Source organism: Gymnoscopelus braueri (assembly GCF_963280865.1).
Source record: "Gymnoscopelus braueri genome assembly, chromosome: 17".
In the NCBI taxonomy this organism is placed as follows: Eukaryota; Metazoa; Chordata; class Actinopteri; order Myctophiformes; family Myctophidae; genus Gymnoscopelus; species Gymnoscopelus braueri.
The window spans coordinates 38,221,247-38,248,167 of record NC_137617.1 but is presented as its reverse complement, the minus strand read 5'-3'; the positions used below and the strand labels follow the sequence as shown (position 1 = coordinate 38,248,167).

Below are 26,921 nucleotides of genomic sequence, written 5' to 3'. Positions count from 1 at the left end.
CTGTAGCCTACATGTGTTTTCACCGTGCACAGTGCCGCTTTAGACTCCACAGGGGCCCTAAGCATGATACAGGACACATGCATGCGCGATTTTTTTTTGCGGTTCTGGGCGGATTGGGTTAGTTTTTTTTGGCGGGTAGGCGGGGCCCCACGCAGCCTGCGTAGTGTGCGTGTAGGGAGAAGCGGCCCTGCACGTGCATACCTTGATTAATGATGTCTTTCTCCATTGCTGTTCAAGTTATCATTATGCCCCATTCTGCACTGCACCAGTATATTAAACAAAGTAAGAAAAGAGACTACAGTTAGGTTAATATGACCCTTTCTACACAACTATGTCTATGAAACATCTCAATCTTTTTGACTCCTGCACTTATATAACTGTTTACTTGTTACTGTTTGTGATTGAACACAATGAAAACATAATTCACCAGATTCATGTTTTGAGAATAATAGCCTACAATGTAAACACTTCAGGGAAAATAGCACATATCTTCACATATATAGGCTACTGTATAATTCTTAGAATCAACTTTATTGTCACATTCAATGTTTACAGGTTGGTTTTTGTGCAAGCTCCATTGTTATGTCCATAAAAAAAGAAAGAGGGCGGCAAGGGGGAAGAGAGATCAATCAATAAATAAAAAGATTGACAACACTTATACAAAAGAACACCCCATTAGGATTACATGGGAGTCTACACATTCCAGTATATCTGAATAAAAGGAGAAAGAATATTAGACCAATATTAAACTTAAAGACAAAACTGGAGAAAACTGGGGCTCAGGGCACAGCGTTTGCATGGCGCGTGATCACAATCAACAATCAAAGTCTCATCAAACAAGCATAAACACCTGGCATGCACGCATATTACTTAGCCTCTGATTGGACAACAGACCAATGAGGGCAAGACAGGTCAGGTGTATATGCTAGTATTTGATTGTGGTGGGGGTCCTTGAGGGCGTTCTAGGGGGTACCCAGCTAAATAAAACTGATCCTTATGTCCTTGTGAGTCAGGTGATCCTCTTCTCTGTGGGGTTCAGCTTGTTGTACACGGCCTCGATCACACTGCGTCTGTGAACACACCGACCACACACAATCACTGCTTGGACGACACATACAATATTTGTCCTACATGTATACGCTCAGGGTTGGGAATTGGGATCCTTTAGGAACTGGATTCAATTCCTGTAGGGCAAATCAACTGTAGATTAAGTAGATTAACAACAATCGTATGATCTATAGTAATCTAGACTAACAGTAAAACATTTCAGATGACTAAAATATGACTAAAACTAAATTGGAATTTTATTCAAAAGACTATGATTAAAACTAAATCAAAATTTGCTGTCAAAATCAACACTAATTCCATGCTGTATTACTTACTTGCTGGCCAGGCCTCCACCGGGCGGGAGGTTGGGGATGTTCTCAGTGTCAATGCTCGTCAGAACAGTCGCCAGGTTAGGGACTCCATCCTCCCCACCACTCCCCAGCAGCTCTACACACACACACACACGCACACGCACACACACACACACACACGTTAAGTTTATTGGAGATAAACAAAGTCAAGTTCAGGTGTACTGTACGTATTCAGCCTCAGACTGATATATCCTGCTGGGTCTTCCTTACCTTCAACCCGTTTCTCTATGTACTTATCCAGTTCCTTTTCTTTCCTCACGGCCTCCTCAGAGACCTTGGGAGCACCAGGTAAACACACCAGCACCACGCTCATATTGTCCTTGCTCCCCTGGAGGACCAAGACCAGAGAGAACAAAAAATAAGCATCAACTTGAGTTAAACACAGGACCACAATGTATATTTTCGCCCACACAACCCCGGGTTACAACCAGGGATGGGACGATATGAAAATGACATGTCACGACGATTATTGTGGCAAACATAATTGCGAGTAACGATATCGCCATAATCACAATTATGCTTAAAACTTAAAATGCCACTTTGGCATTTTGGAAACGTTAGGCAAAAATAGCCGATCTTCAAGCTCACAACGCGTTGTCAGCTTGTAGATCGTCAATTTTTGCTGAATCGATTTGTATCTATTTATAAGTATAGAGGGTTAAAGTGGTACTGAATTTGCAGCTCAACAGAAGCCAATTCCTCCTGTATGACGGAGGACAATTTCACGATGAATTTAAATCTCTGCGATGCAAGTATTGTAAGCAGTTTTTTACCCCGATAAACAATATTAACGATTATCGTCCCATCCCTTGTTACATGTATAAATTAAGCATATATACGTAGGGCCTAGGCTATTTTTGAGAATTTACACCTATAAAACGACCAAAGACGTCAGGGTTAATGTGGTTAATGGTTTCAGTTGTCGAAATCAAGACCTGATTGGTAGACTACATCCCCTCTGACAGATGAGAGCAGCGTGTGCGACACACAACTGGAAATAGACGTAAATTGGCGTTTGAGAACGACCGTGCAGTTTGAGTTTTAATCAACTTTTTTTCAGCAGAGGGTTGTTGACAAAGATGGAGAATTTGCATGCTGTAAAAAATAAACAAAGTCTTAGCCTCCTGCTCTATGTTTTAACACCTCCTCCGACAAAGCATCTGCATCTACGAAGCTGCCACACAGGAAAGGTTTCAACTTGTTGTTAAATATACTTATGACCGTATTGCCCTGTGATCTTTGTGTTGGTGTCGATGAAACTGTGGGTGAATGAATGTATTGCATTGATCCCACTTAGTACATGCAGACTACAGACGGTTGACAATTTCAAGGAAAAACCCAACATATATTGTGTTAGTGAGGTGTTGGAGCCACTATGAGCAGCACTTCAATGCACTGGTGTAAAGTAACTAAGTACATTTACTCAAGTACTGTACTTAAGTACAATTTTGAGGTACTTTTACTTTACTGGACATTTGTACAAATGTCTTCTAATGTCTTGAAAAAACGTATGTTGCTATGATCAGTGGTTGTCAAGCTTTTTCATGTCAAGGGTCCCCAAAATGATATGCATTTGGCCGTGGACCCCCATCTCAAAATATGTTGTTCCAGGGACCCCCCAGTAGCAAAGATTTTAGTTAAAAATGTTATATTCAAAGATTTGCACAAATTTTCAAGATTTTCCAAAAATAGCAGATCTACAAGCTCATAGTGCAGCTCTCGGTGCCGCGCTATGAGCTTGTAGATCTGCTAATTTTGAACAGCCAAAGTATAAAATAATGGTTAAAGTGGTTACACAAGATGCGGTTGTTTTAATGGGTGTGGATGCGCACATTGATTCCCTTACCTTGTGCAGGCACGTGTCCACCACCGCGTTGCAGACTTTCTCCAGGTCGTCGCACACCTGTAGCCTCGAGCGCACGAACTCGCGCAGCTCCTCGTTGGTCATCACGTCATAGATGCCGTCGCACGCCAGCACCACAAACTCGTCGGCCTCGGCCGCGCGCTCCATCACGCACACCTCGGGCTCGGGGCTCACCGGCTGCTCCGTGGGGCCCTTGCCGTCCACGCCCTTGCAGTCGTAGTCCCCCAGGGCCCGGGACACGGCCAGGTAGCCGTTGACCCGCTGGTCCTCGACAAAGCCGCCGGCGTTCTCGATGCGCTCCTTCTCCTTCTCGTTGTAGGGCTTGTGGTCCTTGGTGGAGAAGCCCACCCGGCCGTCTCGGCTCAGCACGGCCCGCGAGTCGCCGCAGTTAATGAAGTAGAGGTGGCTGGGGCTGAGCAGCACGCCGACCGCCGTGGAGCCGCTGCGGTCCTCCAGGCCCTGCTGCGGGTCCGAGAAGCTCCGCATGAACTCGTCGATCTTCAAGAAGCCCGACCGGATGCTGTCCTTCACGCCCTCCACGGTGCCGGCGCCCCCCGAGCCGAAGTCGCTCCCCCCGGACAAGATGTGCTCCAGCAGGTGGCCGGAGCAGTAGTTGGCTACCCGGGAGCCGGCGTGGCCGTCGTACACGGCAAAGAAGGACCATTCAGTGAGTCCGTGGGGGAGTCCCACAACGGCCGTGTGGGCGTCCTCCATCTCCGGTCTCCAGCCCTGCATGGAGCTCAGGCCGTAGCGCAGCCCGTTGCCATCGCCGTGGGCGCTGTGTTTCTGACTGTGCAGCTGACCCATTACTGTCTACAGCTGCAGGGAGATCAGAGGAGGGAGAGAGATTTGATGAAATTTGATGACCAGTGGACCGGTCGACTGCGGTTCCGGTAGGAGACACAAAGGAGACTCTTTGTGTCTCCTACCGGAACCGCTGCCGGTAATCAAATTATTGGCTTAGGAAAGCGACAAAAACTAAAAAATATCCATGAATTCAAGTCTCCAAGGGGTGACCAATCGCTCGGAAAAAAAGTCATTTTGGGGTGAACTATCCCTTTAAAGTACCAAAAGTCAAAGTACAGCTCTTAGCACACCTCTTACATTTTGTACTTAAGTAAAAGTATAAACACTGCAATGTAGAAATACTCAGTTGCAAGTAAAAGTCCAAAAGTATTGGTATCAAAATGTACGTAAAGTACCAAAAGTAGAGAGTATGAAGAATGTCCCATTTCACAAGTTTTCAAATGTATAAAATGTATAAAAATATTTTGAAAATAGCAGATCTACAAGCTCACAATGCGACGCATTGTGAGCTTGTAGATCAGCTATTTTCAAATGACCGAAATGTATAAAGGGTTAAGTGGTTAATGTATGTTTTGTGATAATAATCAAAATCTACAAAGTAACTTACAATATTTACCTTTGAGATGTAGTGGAGTAGAAGTAGTGGAGTAGAAGTAGTGGAAGTGAAAGAAGTAGTGGAGTAGAAGTAAAATACTGAAAATACTGAAAATTCTTCAGTAAAGTAAAAAATACCTCAAAATTGTACTAGAGTACTTGAGTAAATGTATTTAGTTACTTTACACCACTGTTAGGCACGATGCAAAAATGTATTACAAGGTGCAGGAAACCAACTTTTCGACAAGATCTTCCTCAGGGTTTAACAGAAACTGAATGCAAAGAGATGCTCTTATATAGGGGATGGGACAAAGGTGAGCTCATCTCATGGGAGTGTCCTCATCAATACCCATCAGCATGGGTGGGGTTGATAATCCCATCACTGATGCGTCGCATTGTGAGCTTGTAGATCGTCTATTTTCAAATATCCAAAGTTTAAATAGGCCTGAAGTGGTTCATGTAGCCCATGTTTTGTAATAATAATCAACATTTCCAAACTAGTAACTAAAGTTTTCAAATAATTGTAGTGGAGTAAAAGTGCAACATTTGTCTCTGAGATGTAGTGAAGTAGAAGTAAAAGTATCCAAAATTGGAAATCCTGGAAAGTAAAAGTACCTCGAAATTGTACTTAAGTACAGTACTTGAGTGAATGTACTTTGACACTTTACACACCAATGCTGATAGCACCAGACAAAAGGACAATCATGGAGGAGGTGGAGATATGGGAGTAAACACTGTTACAGTAAGACCTTTCCACAGAAATACAATCAGAAAATTATCAATTTGAACAATCACTGTGCTTAAAGCCTCACTATTTCTAAATGAATACAATTTAATTTTGTCCAATATGTATGGTAGAGAATGTTTATACAATATAACTTATACAGTTGGGGTGGTTGTATTTTGTCTCCCTGCTCTTCTATTGAGACATTTAGATCGTGTCAAAGGTCATGTCTCACCTAGACACAGGATCTGATATGAATTTTGACCTGATGGTCAAGATTCAATGTATCCCCTGAGTAAGTAGGTAGGCTCTATTAGCTCATTGGTAACAAAATGTCAGAACTTGCATAGGAAACCGAGTTGAAATCCGGGGTAGAGGAGGAAAGTTACATTCTGCTTTAAAAGTGTGGATATCCCCAGAAGCTCAGCTAAACATATTGGTATCATCATTGGTTAAATAAGCTGTTGTCTGGGAGTTTCACTTAGCCCGATGGAGACTTAGTCACGAGCTTGTAGGTCTGCTATTTTTGACAACAGGTTTAATGTGGTCAAACTTTATTATTTTACATTGAGGCCTGATACGTCTTCCCTTCTGGGTTTGTTTGCAGGACTTCACAGGAAGTCGACTTGCTTTCTCTCCTCCGAATAAGGCCTCTGGTATTTTATATTATCATATTCAATCACTCCCACTCAAAATTTCAGATATTTACACTGTGGAAATACTGTAATACCTTGAGATTGGACCTAATAACCCCCAAGAACGGAATGAATTCAACTCTAATCTCCATGGTGGTTGAGCACATAGAGAACACACCTTTCAAAGTAATTACAATGATATTGAGCTTTAATTATATAGCATTTTTCATACATCGAAATGCAGCTGAGCATAATTACTGAAGTACTATGTAGAACATCAGCGTTCTTCGGTGGTTCTTTGGGATGGTTGTGGTGCACTTTTCAAATCCAATGTATTTTGTGAATCACATCACTGGTTTGAGTTACTGACCCGTTACTAACCTGTAAGGGTCCATTTAACCCTTACAGGTCAGTTATGTTCTAGCAACCAAGCTAGAACATAATTATGCTCAGACCTGTATGTAAACACAGTTGTATGAAACAGCCTCGTTTACTTACTTTCATGTTAAGCACTATATTCTCCCTATACCCCTTCCTGCCACCTTCTGCCTCGATCGATGCTAGTGATTGACCAAGATGGCTGCCACGTGGACATACTGTAACTCGGTCACTCGCTGTCATGTTTTGGTTATTTATGGTTTGTTTTCTTGACCATAATACGAGTATTAAGAATGCAATTTAGATAGCATGTTATGTAAACGGACGCTAGGTTCATTGTGTACCTGGTATCCCATGGTTTCAATGTACACATGGGGTGCATGCAGAAGCCTCCCCGTGGCGCACCCTGGGCAATGCTAAAGACAGAAACTGTATGACAGCGACTGACTTGAAGTAGCCAATTCTGCAACCACTGACCGTCAACGACAGTGAAGTTCCTAGCCACGATGCCGGTGCTACTAGTAGTAACCTCAATCAATGTTGAGGGCTACACCAGAACGAAGGCTGATGTGCTAGCAGCTAGTTGCAACGGAAGCGACATCGTCTGCATGCAGGAGACCCACCTGGGTCAGACGAGCAACCGGCCAATACTACCAGGGATGAAACTGGTAGCTGAGATCCGTCACCCCAAGTACGGATCAGCCATGTTTGTGAAGCCCCTGCTGGACGTCAGGGACATTCACGTTAACAGCTCAGACACCAACATAGAGACTGTTACGATATGCCTGCCAGAGATCTCTATTACCTCGCTGTATAAACCACCTGCCAGCCCCTTCGAATGGCCTGAACTACCAACTAAATGCAGGAAGAAACATGCCGTGGTGATTGGGGATTTTAATTCCCATCACACAATGTGGGGATATGACTCAACCAACAGCGATGGCGAACTAGTCGAAAGCTGGATGGAAAACACAGGCCTGCAGCTGGAGCTTATTCACAACTCTAAACTCCCCAAGTCTTTCAACAGCTGGAGAAGAGGCTACAACCCTGACCTGTGTTTCGTCAGCCAGAGACTAGCACATCTGTCTGAGAAAACGGTGCTGAAACCGCTCCCCAAGTCACAACATCGACCAATCTCAGTCACGATCAAACCTGCCATAATAAATTCGGAAGTCCCCTTTCGACGTCGTTTCAACCTCATGAAGGCTAAATGGGATGAGTATAGCGAAGGAATGGAAAAAGCTCTAACGGACATCGAACCCACCCCTGACGAATACACCATATTTGTTCAGGCCGTAAAGAAGACTGCTTGTGCACACATCCCACGCGGATGTCGAAAAGAGTACATCGCAGGCCTCACAGAAGTCATCACAGCTGCTGGAGTGCTATGAAACGGAGTTCCTAAAGGACCCTTTCTCAGACAACCCTAGTGAACTAAGTGATGCACTCATGGAATCCCTAGGGAAGGAGAGGCAGAAAGCATCAACATGGCGAATGACTCAGAACAGCAAAAAAGCCTGGTCTACTATCCGGAAACTAAACGGTGATAAGATCACTCCACCTGCTGTATCCGAAGTAACACCAAACCAGGTTGGGAGCCAACTGGTGGCCAACGGGAGACGAGCAGAAAGGCGCAGGGCCAAAGGTCAACACCATCTCAAGTTCATCCCGGGCAGTCAGCAGAACATGTCTATACTAACCAAGCCCTTCACATCTGAGGAGTTTGAAGCAGGATTAAGCACCATGAAGCTGCAAGCTGCAGGTCCTGATGACATACTGACCGAGATGATCACTCACCTAGGCCCAGTCGCCAAACAATGGCTTAAGGACATGTTCAACACCTGCCTCCAAACCCAGCGCATACCAACGATCTGGAGGAAAGCCATCATCATTGCTCTCTTAAAACCTGGGAAAGACCCCAACCTCCCCAAAAGCTACCGGCCCATCTCCCTACTCTGTATCACCTATAAGCTGTTCGAGAGACTACTCCTTAGCCGACTATCCCCCCAGATAGACGCTGAGCTAATCAAGGACCAAGCTGGGTTTAGACCCGGAAAATCATGCACAAGCCAACTGCTAAACCTCACCCAATACATCGAGGACGGCTACCAGAAGAAGCTGATAACAGGTGTTGCCTTTGTTGACCTGTCGGCAGCCTACGACACCGTCCAACACAGGCTGCTGATCAAAAAACTCTTCGACATGACAGCGGATGCCAAACCGTGCAACGTAATACGTTTTCTTCTGAGCAACCGGATGTTCTATGTCACACTCAACAATAAAAAAAGCAGATGGTTCCACCAGAACAACGGGCTGCCGCAGGGCAGCGTCCGGTCTTGGCACCTCTCCTCTTCAATGTCTACACCAACGACCAGACCCTACCAGAAGGATGCAGCAGGTTTATCTATGCAGACGACCTAGCCATGACAACGCAGCAGCATACCTTCCCAGAAGTTGAGTCAACCCTGGAACGAGGACTCTCAGATATGTCCGCATACTATCTTGAAAACCACCTGCGTCCAAACCCAGGGAAGACCCAAATCTGCAGCTTCCACCTTAAAAACAGGGAGGCGAAACGGGAGCTCAACGTAACCTGGGACGGAATAAGGCTCGAAAACCACCAGCACCCAGTCTACCTGGGAGTAACCCTTGACCGTACCCTCAGCTACAAGGAGCACATTCAGAAGACGAGAGCTAAAGTGTCCACAAGGAACAACTGCGTCAACTCACCAACTCAAAGTGGGGAGCTCACCCAAGTACGCTGTGTACAACGGCACTAGCCCTGTGCTTTTCCACCGCCGAATACGCCTGCCCAGCATGGTACAAATCAAGCCACGCTTAGACCCTATCCTCAACGAGACCTGCAGGATAGTTACTGGGTGCATCAAAACAACCCCCATAGCCTGCCTTTATGCCCTCTCTGGCATCGCCCCCCCCCCCTGGCATCCGCAGAGCCGTCATCGCTAAAGCCGAGCGCACAAAGCAGGCCAATGACAACCGGCATTTACTCCATGAACACACTGCCCCCCAGAAACGGCTCAAGTCCAGGAGCAGCTTCCTGGATGCCACAGCAGAACTGGAGACCACACCACCTGCTGCCAGAATTACTGAGTGGCACAACCAATGGAACAACCTGGGCAGCCAGACAACCCAGTGGACCGAGAGAGGCATCACCCCAGATGAATGTCTCGCTACTGGCCACGACCAAACTTGGACTGTCTGGAAAACCCTGAACCGGCTGCGGGTCGGCGAAGGACGCTGCAAGGCGTCCATGAAGAAATGGACGTTAACATCTTCTGATAAATGTGTGTGCGGTGAACCACAAACCATGGGCCACATCATGAGCTGTAGCTACGCTCCACAATGTACTGGAGTTGACCTGACCGAACCAAATGCTGATGCACTAGCCTGCGCCAACCACTGGAAAGACGTGATATAGAAGATGGCCGGACATGAAGAAGAAGAAATGTACACATTAGTTTTCCTGAGGTGCTGAGCAAAGTAGGCCTGCTTTGCACTGCAGAGTAGATCCCCAAAATTAGATATAAAAATGTCCCTCTGTTGAGAGGGCGTTAACACAAGATATATAATATATAAGATCATACGCATGTGTACAATACATACACTTTCTTGCACTCTCTCTGTCTCTTTTTTAATTTATTTTTAAATCTTTTTACAGTTTTATTATTATTATCATTATTATTATTACCTATGCTGCTGCATTGTCTGAGGGTAGCCGAACAAAAATAACTTTGACTCTTATGTGCCTGTACACAAGATGTAACAATAAAGCACAACCTTGAACCTTGAACCTTGAGTGAGGTCATCCGCTGACAATGTCATCAGTTTGCTACTAGATTTAGGCCATTCATATTATGACAGTGTTGATTGATTGGCTGTAGTAATTGTATTGTATTTTCTAAGTGCTGCTGAGTGAAGTCATTGTCTTTTGCTGACATCGTCATCTTTGCTACTAGATTTAAATTAGGCTATTCATATTATGACAGTGTTGATTGGCCACATATGATAATGACATTGTGATTAGCCTCAGTCAGAGGCCGCAATCAGCTGTAGTTTCAGTTGACATGCTGATGTGTTCCCCCAGACATGTTTGCTAGCTAAGCTATATGACATTTATAGTAAATGTATTGCATTTGCAAAGTGCTGCTGGTGTTTCAACACAAATGCACAATTCTACATTTTCTTTGCGAGCTATGAACAGCTTTTTTTCAAAATGAATTCTGCACGTCATACTACGTATATAGCGTAACACAGTAGAACCAGACCCATAGAGACAGAGAGTTATGACACGCTTTGATCTCGCCGCAAAGCGGGCCGCTATGGGCTATAGTTCCACACATTGGAACTTCCTCATTGAGATAGAACGAGTATTTCCGCATTCCATTCTTACAATGCGAGTCAACGCTTGTGTCGTGACTCATATTGATTGATTGAAAATTTGATTAGGCAAAAAGAATGTAAAACATCACCGTTACATTTATAATACTTTTGTCTAAAAGGTCCATCCAAAAAAGTCCTTGCGGACTTGTTTCTGTTGGGGTCCTTGGTATTCATTTCATAGACATAGACATATAGTAGCAACCAAACAGTTCGATATTAACATATTAGATCACGCTGGGTAGAACACACCACTGGAACAACTCTGTTACACCCTTGTAATTTATTCTTCTACATTTATTAGTCTATCTTTGCTTTGTTTCAATACTGTTTCCGGAGCTCAGGACGTTTAGAATATAGAAGGCCATTGCGGACCCGTCCGTTCAGAGTATGGGAAGCCATTGGCGAGCCCTCATTGACTGCCCTTTTGATGAATAGGAAAGAAAGTCATGAGTCATGACTATTAAAAGTCAAAAAAAAAAAAAAACATCATGCCTTGTTCCACAGTCTGATGGTAGCTGGGTAGAAACTGTTCAGAAATGGACTGTTCAGGCATTTGATACTCCGTTAGAGCTTGCCCGGCCAATGAACTGAGCCTGAGCCGGCGGCCATCGAATTGCAGCCACCTGTAAGTGCTCTTTTAGAGCGGTTTTGAAGGACGATTTACTCTCCTTTACGACTGTTGGCGTTCCACATTTTTGTGGCATATCAGGTGAACAAATGTAACCCCTTGTTTGTGCCAAATCTGGGTTGAACGTGATCAGTGGAGCTGCCTCTGGTGTTGTGATTGTGGACTTCATTGACGTTTGTGAAGTAGTTTGACAGGTACATGGGTGTCTTTGTGGTGAAGCGTATCTTGTAGACCAGGCCCATTGCAAGTTGCTGTACTCTGCCCTCGACCCTGAGCCATCCGACCCTAGCAAAGTGAGCAGGGGTTAGATGAGTTGTAGATGTAAGGCCAAGAAGTAGCCGTACCAGTTTGTTTTGGGATGTCTGGAGCCTTATTTTTAAGGCCTTTGTGGTGCCCGTGGTACCATGAGGTGCATGCACAGTCGAAGTGCTCATCAAGTCCACCCCCAACAGTGCATGCACGCTCGTGCGCACGCACACGCACACACACACGCACACGCACACACACACACACACACACACACACACACACACACACACACACACACACACACACACGGGAGGGTAAGCGGGCCACTTTACTTGAACTTTAGGAATTGAAGTGTGTGTGTGTGTGTGTGACTGCTCAACCCATTGGTCATTGGTATAGAGATCAAGTATGAAAATAGGTCATTTATCAACGTAAATATTTACACACCTTATGAATCATACCAAAATGATGATGAATATCGCAATAGAATGGCATTTGTTAATGCATTCATTAAGGACAATGCCACAACCTGTGTGTATGTAGTGGGTGACATGAACGCTGACATATCGGATGATAAATCTCTGCAATTTTGTAATGATAATAATCTTATATTGTCAAGTAAATATCTACTACCTGAGAAAAGCTATACATATATTAGTGAAGCATGGCATACTGTGTCTTGGCTAGATCCGTTTTGGGATCCCGCTGTCTCTCGCTAGATCATTGTATCAGCTGATCCACACGCTTCTCTGGACAACATTGACATCTGTTGGCCACCACAGATCATATTCCGATTGTATTGACCCTAGATGTTGAAAATATTCCAGTTCTATCTGTGGATGACAATAAGACATATACAGGGAGGCTGGATTGGTTTAAGTTAAGTGAGCAGGATATTAATCACTATACCTCACTTACTGACAAATCATTAGACTCTGTTGTACTTCCAAGAGAAGCCATGCAGTGCAGTGACACCAACTGTAAAAATGAGCAAAACGGTAGATATTTATGTTCTACGATTTTATTATTGATATTTTAAATTAAGGTAAGGGTCAAGTAAGGGTCTTTACAAGGGTAAGAAAAAGTAATATAGTATAAAACCTGGTTGGAATGAACATGTGACTGAGCTACACACTGCTGCTAGAGACGCTTTTAAATTATGGTCAGATTCAGGAAGGCCGAGACAGGGGTCTGTGTTTGAACAGAAACAGGCCACTAATGCCAAATATAAGTATGCTGTCCGCTTCATAAAAATAAATGAGGACACGATGAGGGCTGACTCACTTGCCAGAAAACTGCGCAACAACAGCTGTTTTCTCTACGTCGTCCTCAGACGAGCCCTCCATCGGAGTCTCCAGTCATCTCGGTTCTCCATACATCTGGCCAGCTCCTTTGCGCTTTCTGCACCAGCATCTTTCTTTAGTACATCCACGTAGGTAGGTGTGGGACATCCTCTTGATCGATGCCCGTGTGTTGGTTCCCACAGTACAAGCTTTTTGACCGGGAATTCTCGGTGCCGGTGGCAGTGGCCGGCTAGTCTCATCCTCCTGACTGCTATCTTTTCTGATACACTTGGTAGTGCCTACAGACGCTTGTTGGTAATGTGCTCGACCTGGTTGATGTTCAGTACCACACGTAACATTCTGGTGTAGAACCCGTCCAGGGACTTCTGTAGGGCTTGCTTTAGTGTCCAGCATTCGCAATTGTTTTGATTTCTGGCAAGAGGTCAAAACCATAAACAGCTGTAAAACTCCCTTACCGTCTTTCATTGAAGGAGTGTGTGGGTCAGGTAACATTGCAGAGCTGTGGCGGCAACACTATTATGAGTTGTTCAACTGTGTTAAGAGCGACTCATTTGTGGTTGAAAAGGTTGACTCCACTGAAAATGTGACAGTTAGATCTGAGGAAGTCTACAACACTATAATGAAGCTAGAAAATAACAAAGCTTGTGGCCCGGATCACATCTCAGCTGAACACTTAAAATATGCTAGTCTTAAGCTTGCTCCTCTTCTTGCTCTATGTATTACTGGATTCCTTAATCATGGTGTCTTACCAGATTCCATGTTATCTGTGCTACTTGTGCCAGTTATTAAGGACAAAGCTGGGAAAATAAATAGCATTGATAATTATAGACCTATTGCTTTAGCTAGCATTCTCTCCAAAGTGCTGGAGAAATTTCTGTTGGACAGGCTAGTATATTACCACAGCTGACAACCAGTTTGGTTTTAAAAGGAAACACGGCACAAATATGTGTATTTTTGCTTTAAAGGATATTATAGCAAAATATAGAAGCCAAAATTCCACCATGTTTTTGTGTTTTATTGATGCTTCTAGAGCATTTGATAGATTGAATCATTTCAAATTATTTGACAAAATGTGCCAAAGAGGGGTACCCAAGTACATTATAAGGATCTTAGCCTTTTGGTATGCATATCAGACTATGCAGGTGAAGTGGGTCAATACTGTGTCTGAACATTTTTATGTTGGTAATGGTGTCAAGCAAGGTGGGATTTTATCTCCTCTATTGTTTAATTTGTACATGGATGATCTGTCTAGGAAACTGAACCTGTGTAAAACTGGCTGTGTCATAGGTGATTCTGTTGTCAACCACCTTATGTACTCGGATGATTTAATTATCTTTTCCCCGTACAGTGCAGGCTTACAACAGCTTCTGAGGGTCTGTTCCCAGTATGGCATTGATTTTAATATTAAGTATAACGCCAAGAAGAGTAGCATCATGATTGTGCAAAGTAACGAGGATAAAAAGGCTGCATTCCCTCATTTTATTCTCAGTAGCAACATTCTTCTTGTGTGCAGTGAGATTAAGTACCTTGGTCACTGTATCTCTGATGATCTCACAGATGACAAAGACATCCATAGACAACGCTGCAAACTGTATGCCCAGGCAAACATACTAATGCGGAAATTTCACAAATGCTCTGTAGATGTCAAGGTATCACTTTTTAAAGCTTTCTGAACACCACTGTATACGGCTCACCTGTGGAGTAACTACAAGGCTAGCAGCATGCAAAAACTAAAAGTTGCATACAATGATGCTTTACGGTTGCTGGTGAGGGTACCAAGATGGCACAATGCCAGCCAGCTGTTTGTTAACTTGGGGGTACCTACCTGTCAAGCCCTTTTAGGACATTTAATGTACAAATTCATATGTCGTCTTGAAGAATCTGACAATCATGTTATTAAGATTTTAATTAACCCTGTTAAGAGTTCTACTCGGTTCTCTTCCATGATTTGGAGACATTGGCGCAACAGCCTCTACAGACTGTGAGCAGCTGTAGTTTGACTGATTTTATGTTTTTCTTTTGTTTTTGTTTTTTTGCTTTTTTAAATTATATTTATCTTTGTGTTTTTTGTCGTTCTGTTTGTGATATGGACCCCGAGTCTGAAATAAAGATTGAATTGAATTTTCAGGCAAGACAGGAGATCAACACAGGGACATCTGGGTCACATCATTACTGCAATCTTCTGCTTGCTCATTCCCAGCTTATACAGCTTATAGAAAAGGACCATGAATCTGATGTGACAAATCAACTTTGTCACATCCAATGTTTACAGGTGTAAAACAGTTTGTGAAATTTGTTTATTTTTTAAAACAATATATTTATTGGCATTTTCAATTATATAAAACATAACAGTATGGCTCTTGTGTTAAAAAGTGCCCATACATAATTTAAAAAAAAAGCAAATAGACATCACATAGAAATACATACACTTACATTATAACAATATGGAAAAAATAAATAAAAGATACATTACAAAAACAGCAAAATACAAAAAAGAAAACAGACATGGTAATAATTTTTCTTCCCACATTACAAAGTAGCAGAACCAGCTATTAACACAAGTCCTAAAAGATTCCATAAAAAAGCCTTCCATAAAATGTATGAACTGTCCCCATATTTCTTGAAAGATAGCAGATTTCCTTTTAATGGCATCATCAAATCTGTTTCTCTAGTAGTGCAATTATCTGTACCATTGCCTGATGTCTGGTTTATCTGGATTTTTGCAAAAGAGTGCAATTGTATGTTTAGCGTGGAGAAGAGAGTATATAATCATACTCTTTTTTTTTACTGTTCATTTTGAGATTATCAGGACATATGCCCAGAATGCACAGCTCTGGGCAGATAGGAATATCCTCTGAGACTATCTGGGATAATATACAAAGTACCTCTTTCTAAAACTTCATGATCTCTGGGCATTGCCATAAACAGTGAAATAATGTACCCTTCTCCACATTGCACTTTACACATTGGTCTGATGTACTAGATTCAAAATTACGAAGTAGAGAAGGATTAATATACGCTCGCATCAGCCATTTGTACTGTATAGTAACTTGTATCTGGTATTGATTGTCTGTGTTTGAGCTTTATCAAACCCTATCCCAATCTTCACTTATTTCTACATTTAGATCACTACACCAGGCCAAGTGAAATTATTGTTTGTGCAAGCTCCATTGTTTATTATTGTCCATAAAAAAAGAAAGAGAAGAAGAAGGGGGCATGGGGGAAGAGTGATCAGGTGCTGTAAGTACCTAAGATGAGACATAAAGGTGTGTGAGCATAGCAGCAGATATACTGTACATGATATGCTATGGACGTTAGTTAAGGTGCGAGAAAAAAACAAAAGACATTGCGTTGTACATGGGATTAAGGTGCAATAAAACTATTACAAACAAATTATAAATTCTGTGATCTTATGATACTCTGGAAGAACAGAAAGTCTGTATCTTAGTGCCATAACAATGAAATTGTGAAACCATTAATTTAAAACATTTTACTCAATAGCTTTAGTCATTGTTCAGTAGTTTTTCACACTTGAAATGACAAACAGAATAAAACCTCAAAAATTTTCCTTGACATGACAGACATATTTTCACAAAGCAGTCAGAGGAATAAGAAATGTTATTGATGTTTCTGCTTGAACCAAAACACCTCAGTGCATTCTCATTTTAACAGATTACTCCATTTTAAAAAAACAACGACAATCTGACAAGGTTTTGTAGTTATTTTTGTAGTTTGTAGTTATTCAGGACTACTATCTGAGAAGGGGGGGGGGTAATTTCTATCAATGTCCCCAGTAAAGATCTTGGACAGCCTAACCTGGTGTTGACCAGTGAAAACTAAAGAGGCATCCCTGAGCACAGATTAACAACACTTATACAAAAGAACACCGCATGGAGAAAACTGGTGCTCCGGGCACAGCGTTTGCATGGCGTGTGATCACAATCAACAATCAAAGTCTCATCAAACACAAGGATAAACACCTGGTATGCATGCATATTGCTTAGCCTCCGATTGGACAACAGACCAATGAGGGAAAGACTGGTCAGGTGTATGTGCTAGTATTTGATTGTGAAACACCACACACCCAACACCCTCTGCTAGTGTGCCCTACGTGATCATCGAGTGTCTTGACTATGTACTACAGTCACCCACAGGAATGCGACTGTGGAGGCAGGAGTCCTGAAGGTAAACTCCTTACTCTACAATCTTACCGAAGTGCAGGAGGGGGACACCAACGAGTTATATCATGACCACCAACTGTAATCTGCCACGGAGATTTCAGCCGATTGCAGATCTACAGTACAAGCCAGTACAAACGCCTGTAGAGCGGCTATTTATTTAAGATTTTTTTGTGTGCAAATGACAGCATATATGCTGCAGTTTAGTGTTTGTTTTTCAAGTAACTCAAGTTAAGTAAAAAATACCTCAATTGTACTTAAGAACAGTACTTAGGTAAAAAAGTAGGTAAAAAAATACCTCAATTGTACTAAACTCTGGGGCAGAGTTTTAGATTGTTTTGTGTAAAGGAAAAAAGGGCTGACCCAAGTACAGAGCAAATGGTCAAGTTTACTTAATTTTCAGGGTTCAAGCTCACACATGGACCATTTTGAACCTAACTCCCATTGCCCAGAGGTGAGGAGATATAACTTGTGTTCCAATGCATTCAGATACTGCCATACAAATGACAGCATATATGCTGCAGGTTAGTTTTGTTTAAGCATTAAGTAAATGCTTTCAATGCAGACAAGTATGGCCATAGGGCCTTTTGATTTGACCATACTGTAATGCAAAGACAGTAGTCTCAGTTCATTTGTTTGTTTTGTTTTTCATGCTTTGTTAAATTTATAACAGTATGTAAATGCAGTTTATGCATTGCAGATCTACAGTACAAGCCAGTACAAACGCCTGTAGATCGGCTATTTCCGGCAAAGATTTATTTGTGCAAATGACAGCATATATGCTGCAGGTTAGTTTTGTTTAAGCATTAAGTAAATGCTTTCAATGCAGACAAGTATGGCCATAGGGCCTTTTGTTTTGACCATACTGTAATGCAAAGACAGTAGTCTCAGTTCATTTGTTTGTTTTGTTTTTCATGCTTTATATAAATTAGATTTGGGACCAGAATCAATTACTACAATTGTGAAGTATACATGATCCCCCTCAACATTTAGAAAGCCCATGTTCGCCAAGCCAGATGTCAGTGAGCAGCTAATCTCACTGTGATCAACATGAAACTTTGCACGCACACTCCCAAAAATCACTCTTGTTAGCCCATAAACAAATGCAAACAAAGCTGATTCTGCCACTATAGACCATCACAAAACCCGGTGATGGATAAAAAAAGAACGAAAACAAAACCTTTGAAGATCTGGATCCGCGGAACCATTCCAGGTTTTCTTACTAATACAAATATTTTTCCATTTTCATAGGTGTAATAAATAATGCTGTGGGATTAAATCAATGTGGAAATCTAATTGTTCTCTCTGCCTCTCTTCTCTCTAGGGCACCAGATTTTCTCGGTGATCCATGGCGAGAAGGTTCACCAGATATACCCTTCTCAACAGGCAATAACAATTATTTTGTATTTCAATCCGATAATTGCTGATCTACAGTACAAGCCAGTACAAACTCCTGTAGATCGGCACTACACAGACGTGCAATGAAGTATCAATTAATTAATATTCATTCATGAGCATGGCTCATTTTGCCAATGATGAAGTCTGTTGTCTATAGACGTCGTTTTATGTATGTCCTAACTATAGCCCACTATGTGCTTCAACAAAACATCTATGTTGACTCCAGCCTGAACATAATATGGTCACAAATCAGGTTTGGCCATTTTCCTGGATATAAGTGACTCCTGCATAAGTGTGATGACGCTTAATTAATTAAGAGAAGAAGAAGGGGGCAAGGAGGAAGAGTGACAAATGATCAACTTAGTTAATAAGGTGCCGTAAGTACATGAGATGCGTGGTGCGTGAGCATAGCAGCAGATATATACTGTACATGATATGCTATGGACGTTAGTTAAGGTGCGAGAAAAAACAAAAGACATTGCGTTGTACATGGGATTAAGGTGCAATAAAAAAAACGTATAAATTCAGTGATCGTATGATACTCTGGAAGAACAAAGTCTGTATCTTAGTGCCATAACAATGAAATTGTGAAACCATTAATTTAAAACATTTTACTCAATAGCTTTAGCCATTGTTCAGTAGTTTTTCACACTTGAAATTGCAAACAGAATAAAACCTAAAAAAATTCCCTTGATATGACACACAGATATTTTCACAGAGCAGTCAGAGGAATAAGAAATGTTATTGATGTTTCTGCTTTAACCTAAACACCTCAGTAAATTCTCATTTTAACAGATTACTCCATTAAAAAAAAACATTTCGACAATCTGACAAGGTTTTGTAGTTATTCAGGACTACTATCTGAGAAGGGGGGGGGGGGGGGTCAACACCTGCCTAACCTGGTGTTGACCAGTGAAAACTAAAGAGGCATCCCTGAGCACAGATTAACAACACTTATGCAAAAGAAAACCCCATTAGGATTAAATGAAGTCTACACATTCCAGAAAGACTATTAGACCAATATTAAAGACAAAACTGTAGAAAACTGGTGCTCAGGACACAGCGTTTGCATGGTGTGATCACAATCAACAATCAAAGTCTCATCAAACACAAGCATAAACACCTGGTATGCATGCATATTGCCATCAAACACAAGCATGAACACCTGGTATGCCTCCGATTGGAAAACAGACCAATGAGGGAAAGACATGTCAGGTGTATATTGCTAGTATCTGATTGTGAGACACCACACCAAACACCCTCTGCTAGTATGCTCTACGTGAAATGTTCATCAGTGACTGCTCATCTGAAAAACAGAGCTAAATAAAGTGCGAGTTATATTTTAGGAGAGCATTGCAAAATGTTCAATGCCACACTCCACGATTGGTTTTAAGCAACAAAAAAGAGATGTCCACCTTATGCATGAAGCATAGGGTCATAAGACGGTGAGCCGTGGGCTTGTAGTTCTTCGTCTTCAGCTGTTTACGCTCGTCTAGGTACTGCGTAAGCAACAGTTCTACGTCAAACACTGACTGGAGGTTCGCAATTACTTGGTTCAGTAATTGCATGAGCCTGTTTCTCTTCACCTCTTGTATTACTATCCATCTTAGGAAATTGTACCTATTCCTGGGTCTGTACTTCCTGTCTGCCATGTTCATTTGACCAGGGATGTCACAGACTTACCCAGTGTGTGAATACTGGGATAAACCCAGACCATACAGACAAAATGCACCTAGAAGCCGCAGTGCACCATCTGCAAGCGATCAACAGGGGCTGTGATTTTGTCATATCTCAAATGGAGACATGCCATGTTGCATAACAAAACATTGAGGTAAGGGGTTTCTGTCTGTCTGTCTGTGATTGATTGGTTGAATACTTAATTAGCAGTTTGCAAAAAAAACTCCGTCTGACCATTGCAGAGGAGAGAGACAAGAGGATGGCTGCTGCAGAGGAGAGAGACAAGAAGAGGATGGCTGCTGCAGAGGAGAGAGACAAGAAGAGGATGGCTGCTGCAGAGGAGAGACAAGAAGAGGATGGCTGCTGCAGAGGAGAGAGACAAGAAGAGGATGGCTGCTGCAGAGGAGAGAGACAAGAAGAGGATGGCTGCCGCAGCAGGTAAATGAACTAAGAAATAAGCTGTTGTATACAAAAGAAAACAGTTTTGGTTTGGTGTGATTTTGTGATTGAACCAGTAAATAAATGCTCCATGCATATGCAGCTATCCAAAACTTTTCAATATTGCATGCAATACTATATCAACTGACAATATTTTCTTTCTCTGCCACCTTCTGAATTTAAAATTGTGACTTGTATTTTGAGGATATCTTGAAGCCTTGTTCCAGTAACATTACATAATTAGTTTAGTTTGGAACGGGTGACCATTTCAGAGGGTTTAATTGAGTCACAAACAAAATATTGGATTTTACAATTATCTAATTGTATCTCTGCAATTTGGACACGTCCAGTGGATTTCTAGGCTCCCAAAACATAGGGTAAGACACAAAAAGTACTTGTTTAGGATAAATGAAGGAGTTATTTTAAAGATTTTTTGGCCATCTTGGACGCCATCTTGAAAATAACACCTTTCCAGTGCTCAAACTTTGGTAAACTTTTAGTATGTTATTAAGGACACCTAATACTGCAAGAAACAGCTGAAAAACGTTTTGTTGCAATTTGTTTTGGGTGAGGTGCTTTTTTTTCATAACTACAGCCGCCTATCCTGGCTATATCGCTTTATGGACCAGAGCTGTCTGTCATGGAATTTTAAACAGTGGTGTAAAAAATAGTAAAGGAGACAGGTTGACACAGCAGGAGTTTTGCACCCACCTGAGAATTAGAAATAGAATCCAACGTTATTATTTGATCATTGGCAAGCATTTGCATTTAGTCTTGTCTCAAGTTACTTGAGACATATGGTTGGCCTCAATTCAATAGGTCAAGTCCATCATCATAATATATTGTAGGCATATAAAATGCTAATCATTTTGAGCTGAAATTAGTTGAACAAATTGACAGTTTAGAGTCGGATGTTCTCCACATTTAAAGCAGGAACCTTCAGTAAACGGCTGCATTACAGTTCCATTACTTGCCATCACCAGAGAAGTGACCAATGACCACCGAAAAATATTGTTTTCTTTCCTTCTCTGCAGAATTCAGAATGCCTGTCAAATCCACTGGATTTATGGATCCGTATGATGTAGTCTTAAGTGGCGGTGCCTTTTGGCGCCATCAATCGGACTCATCTTTTGATTCAAGCGCTGACGATATACAATGGGCTGGACAATGGGATGAACAATGGGCTGATGGTGGACAGAAAGAAGAGGGCACAAAGAGGGCCAAAGATAGAAGGTAAGTGTTACTGTTTACAGTATATCAAAGTAGATCCCAACATTTTTCATTTCATGAGCCCCAGTGGAGCAGGTGTATTGCAGTTTGCAAGGTCTGTGGGATTAAATCAATGTGGAAATCTAATTGTTCTCTCTGCCTCTCTTCTCTCTAGGGCACCAGATTTTCTCGGTGATCCATGGCGAGAAGGTTCACCAGATATACCCTTCTCAACAGGCAATAACAATTATTTTGTAGTTGTGGTTTAGTATCAGTATATATCCCGTTAATATTTTCAAGCTTGTGCGTTACTTTGAGTATGCGTTACTTATTGAGGATAACGGTAGTTGACAGGGTGGTGCTAAAGGCAGTGTCAGTTGATTACTGGAGCATCCTTTTATCGTTTTGTGTGAAATTACTAATAGGACAGTGGATTTAACAAAAATATGACAATGGGATGAGAGTATGCCCCAATTTGCTAATTTTCCACCAGTGGCAACATAGAGGGGGCACTAACCACATGGTGCCTGGTATGTAATAGCCCTTTATTGGTGGCATTTTTGACATGATTCTTAAACTGATGAAGGGCGTTTATATTTTTGAGAAATTGTCCTGTTTGTTTTCTTTATTCAATAAAACTTTTTTTCACATTTGACATTCAAGTCTGATTAATCAGAAGAAAGCAAACCTGGCTCCATGTTCATAAAGCTGCACATCTGGGATGAGTCAATTAACTGACCTGTGGTGCATTAATCATTTATTGCATTTGGGCTGTAATTTGCCTCAAGCTGTAATTAGTCACTTCACTTGAGTTCCCCAATGTCTGTTGAATGCTATCATTCATTTATCAATCCTATGATTCGACTGACCAATATCCAAGACAGTAGTATAGACGTTAATTTTATTCAAAAAAAAATATCAGAACTTTCAAAACGGTCAATTATTTTGTCAACATACAATCATTTTTCAGGAAACAATTTTGAATGTACTGAACACTTGGAACATTAAATAATAAAAAAATAACAGACATGTTTTCCTTATGTACATTTGTTTCTGAAAGCTATGTACAGAAGACCAGTTTTGTATTTCTGAGATCCACCTACACATATGCTCATTGGTTGCAGTAAATGTTAAGCAAGTGCAGTGAAGCAAAAATATTGCCAAACTAAACTGTACGATTGTACATTGAAACATAGAAATTCAGAGAACAATAACTGGCAGCATGTTCAAGTGTGTACTGGTCAACAGAGCTATAACTACAGCTAGAAAGAACATTTATGTTCTAAACTGGTTGCCTTGAATGGTGGCTATGCATCCTTCAAGACCAATCATTACACATACGTAGGCTAATATTTACTGCATGTAAGCATATTGTATAGATTAGAAAAAGAAAATCCAGAACAAACAAAAGATCACTTTGTTATTCTTGGATCACCTTAAGATAAGGCTGTTCAAGTAGAACACAGGAGTTTTCACTGGACTAAGCGGCCAAAAGTCATGCTTTCAAAAACTTTTTCCATCTTCTCTGAAATACAATCAACAGAGAAGATACTCCAGAGGTATGCCATGCTGCGATCTTTTTGGAACAGATTTGTCAGCTCAGAAGAGACCATGCAACATATAAAAACCCCAAACCAATGCAAACAAAAACAGAAATGAACATGGGTTTCATGTCAATTTAGCCTCCTCTCTGGTATGCTGACAATGATTAAATTCAGCCTTTTTTTCCAAGCAAAGCATGGACAATTCAGCATGAGAACTTTTCCCAATATAGGTTGTGGTGCCTAGTACTTCCGTCACCTCCTTTTGGATCAAGAGATGCAATTTTATAACATCATGCAGTGTGGATCTGACACTTGATACCCACACTGCAGTGCACATGTTGGTATGAAACTTGTAAGTACAAATAATAACATGATCAATACACAGACAAGCATGACAGTCAAATTCAGAAGATTTTTCATCTAGGCAGAGGGGATGTGGGAGGCAAAGGAGAATCCAGCAACGGGCAGCCACATTGCTCATACTGTACACTTCTGAGCTCTGATTTTCAGTCAAATGGCAATAGAACTTTTTTCTATTTAATAAATTGTCAAGATTAGAGTCCCCAACTTCTCCGGGCAGTCAGCGACTATGTAAAATGTAACAATACAAATCAATAGCACTACTCGCGTTGAAGTAATAAATCAATTTGGGATGGCAAAGCAATTACCAAAGTATTTGAAAATGAAGACATGCATAATGATTTTAGATTTTTTTCAGAACAAACTGCGATTAACAAGGGGACTGTAATCTTGTTGCAACAAGGCGTTACTCTCCAAAAGGTAACAATAGGGACAAAATTACCAAAGTGAACTGAAGTTGCAGCGATCTGCCACACCCTATCTTTCTGTACCACTCCATTGGAGAACAGCTGGTCTGTGGTGATAGTTTGAGACTTAAGACAGCCATTTATTCGTCCACAGACAGAAAACAATCAGCACACTTCCTATATGCAGCAACCACTGACAGTCTTTTTGCCCAAAGACAAGGAAGCATTAGAAATCTGAGTAGGGTGTGGAACTTCCATTATGTTAATGACACACAGTTCACTTTCGACAGGTCCGGTGAGGCGTGTGTTTTTTCAATCCGATAATTGCTGATCTACAGTACAAGCCAGTACAAACTCCTGTAGATCGGCACTACACAGACGTGCAATGAAGTATCAATTAATTAATATTCATTCATGAGCATGGCTCATTTTGCCAATGATGAAGTCTGTTGTCTATAGACGTCCTTTTCCTGAGCACTTAAGTGCCTGTTAAAATGTTTTGCATTTCCCTCTGCCAGGAAACATAATTGTTCAAATGTTCTGGGTCTGTGCTACAGACACTTATTTTGATTTCACCTATTCAATTCATTCAATTTCATTTCGATTCAATATTTAGATATTGATATTAATTGGAACACTCCCATGTCAGCGGGAAAAAAATAAGGTTGAAAGTGATTTTGGAAATCACTATCAAGACCAAAAACACAAGAACAACTGAATAAATAAAAGAAAAAAATTAATCCAGAGGAGAATTTTGTTGAAACTTACACCAAGTCTTTATTTCCTAATTTGAAATGTCAAGGGGTAAAAAAACAGAAGAAAGAAAATCTTTTGACTTTTGAGGCCTTGAATCTTTTACACAAACTCCAGGAGTCACTACTGTAGGTCAAGAGGCAGCGTTGGCTGTAAGTCGGCTAGTAAATAATCTGCATTTCTATAGCACCCAGGAAATGTCCAAATATAACCTGTGTTCCAAATATAAGATGCTTCCACACAAATGACAGCATATATGCTGAAGGTTAGTTTTGTTTAAGCCTGATATAATGCTGACATACTATGTTGCACGTCGGTGTCGTTGCCTCCTACTGTCACTACCAGTGACATGTCTGACATGTCCCAGGGTAGTTTTGAGAGCATCAGCATACAGAGCCGTCCTCCTTTTCAAGTTCTTCAAGTTGTAAAAAATAAATTTCTTGTGTCTTTTGACTTTTGAGGCCTTGAATCTCCAGGAGTCACTACTGTAGGTCAAGAGGCAGCGTTGGCTGTAAGTCAACTAGTAAATAATCTGCATTTCTATAGCGCCCTTACCCAAAGCTGCCACGTAGACTGTACTGTAAAGATGCAATTAAAACAGCCTCCTACTGTCACTACCACTGTAAACTGCTGTTCCCATGAAACACAATTGTTATTGTATGTCCTCTAGCCCACTATGTGCTTCAGCAAAACATCTATGTTGAAGTATGGCCATAGGGCCTTTTGATTTGACCATAAGTGCAAAGACAGTAGTCGCAGTTCATTTTTTTCAGTTTAGTTTTTCATGCTTTCTTAAATTTACAAAAGTATGTAAATGCAGTTTATGCATTTTGTTTACCCACAAAAAGTTTATGCATTTTGTGGGTCTTTGTCCATGGTGATGTGTGCTTTTGTTTGTTTTTTGTTTTTCCTGTGAAGCATGAGGGTGTTAACCATACTACGTACAATAGCCTGGTCTGTCAAATTTGCCGTTTGATTTTTGTTTTGTTGTTGAAAACAAGTGATGTGATACTGTACGCCAGGACAGGTTTTGGACTACAGTAGCTGTCAATAAATAAATAAATCTTCATTGCCATAATGATTTATCATTGTCATCAATCATTGACAATGATAAAATGTCATAATTTGACATTCCACATGATTGAAATGCCTTCTTCAGCTTAATGTTAGTCTGGTTTGTGGTAAAGTATGTCTGAACAGGTTTGAGGTCTTTAAGAGGTGGGTTACTGGCCTAATATGCATTGCAGGGGTTACTGCTGTTCCCATGAAACACAATTGTTATTGTATGTCCTAACTATAGCCCACTATGTGCTTCAACAAAACATCTATGTTGACTCCAGCCTGAACATAATATGGTCACAAATCAGGTTTGGCCATTTTCCTGGATATAAGTGACTCCTGCATAAGTGTGGTGACGCTTAATTAATTAAGAGAAGAAGAAGGGGGCAAGGAGGAAGAGTGACAAATGATCAACTTAGTTAATAAGGTGCCGTAAGTACATGAGATAAGACATAAAGGTGCGTGAGCATAGCAGCAGATATATACTGTACATGATATGCTATGGACGTTAGTTAAGGTGCGAGAAAAAACAAAAGACATTGCGTTGTACATGGGATTAAGGTGCAATAAAAAAAACGTATAAATTCAGTGATCGTATGATACTCTGGAAGAACAAAGTCTGTATCTTAGTGCCATAATGAAATTGTGAAACCATTAATTTAAAACATTTTACTCAATAGCTTTAGCCATTGTTCAGTAGTTTTTCACACTTGAAATTGCAAACAGAATAAAACCTAAAAAATTTCCCTTGATATGACACACAGATATTTTCACAGAGCAGTCAGAGGAATAAGAAATGTTATTGATGTTTCTGCTTTAACCTAAACACCTCAGTGCATTCTCATTTTAACAGATTACTCCATTAAAAAAAACATTTCGACAATCTGACAAGGTTT

At 41.2% G+C, this 26,921-nt stretch overlaps 1 protein-coding gene across 1 annotated transcript; it reads right to left on the bottom strand.

Annotated features, from left to right (window-relative positions):
* Positions 1-1,009: 1,009 nt before the first annotated feature.
* LOC308105128 (protein phosphatase 1B-like) lies at positions 1,010-4,089 on the bottom strand (the record flags this gene model as incomplete). Its single annotated transcript, XM_080455762.1, has 4 exons — positions 1,010-1,070; positions 1,383-1,494; positions 1,629-1,746; positions 3,265-4,089. 4 exons carry the CDS (start codon positions 4,087-4,089, stop codon positions 1,010-1,012), a joined length of 1,116 nt encoding a protein of 371 aa, XP_080311888.1.
* Positions 4,090-26,921: the final 22,832 nt, after the last annotated feature.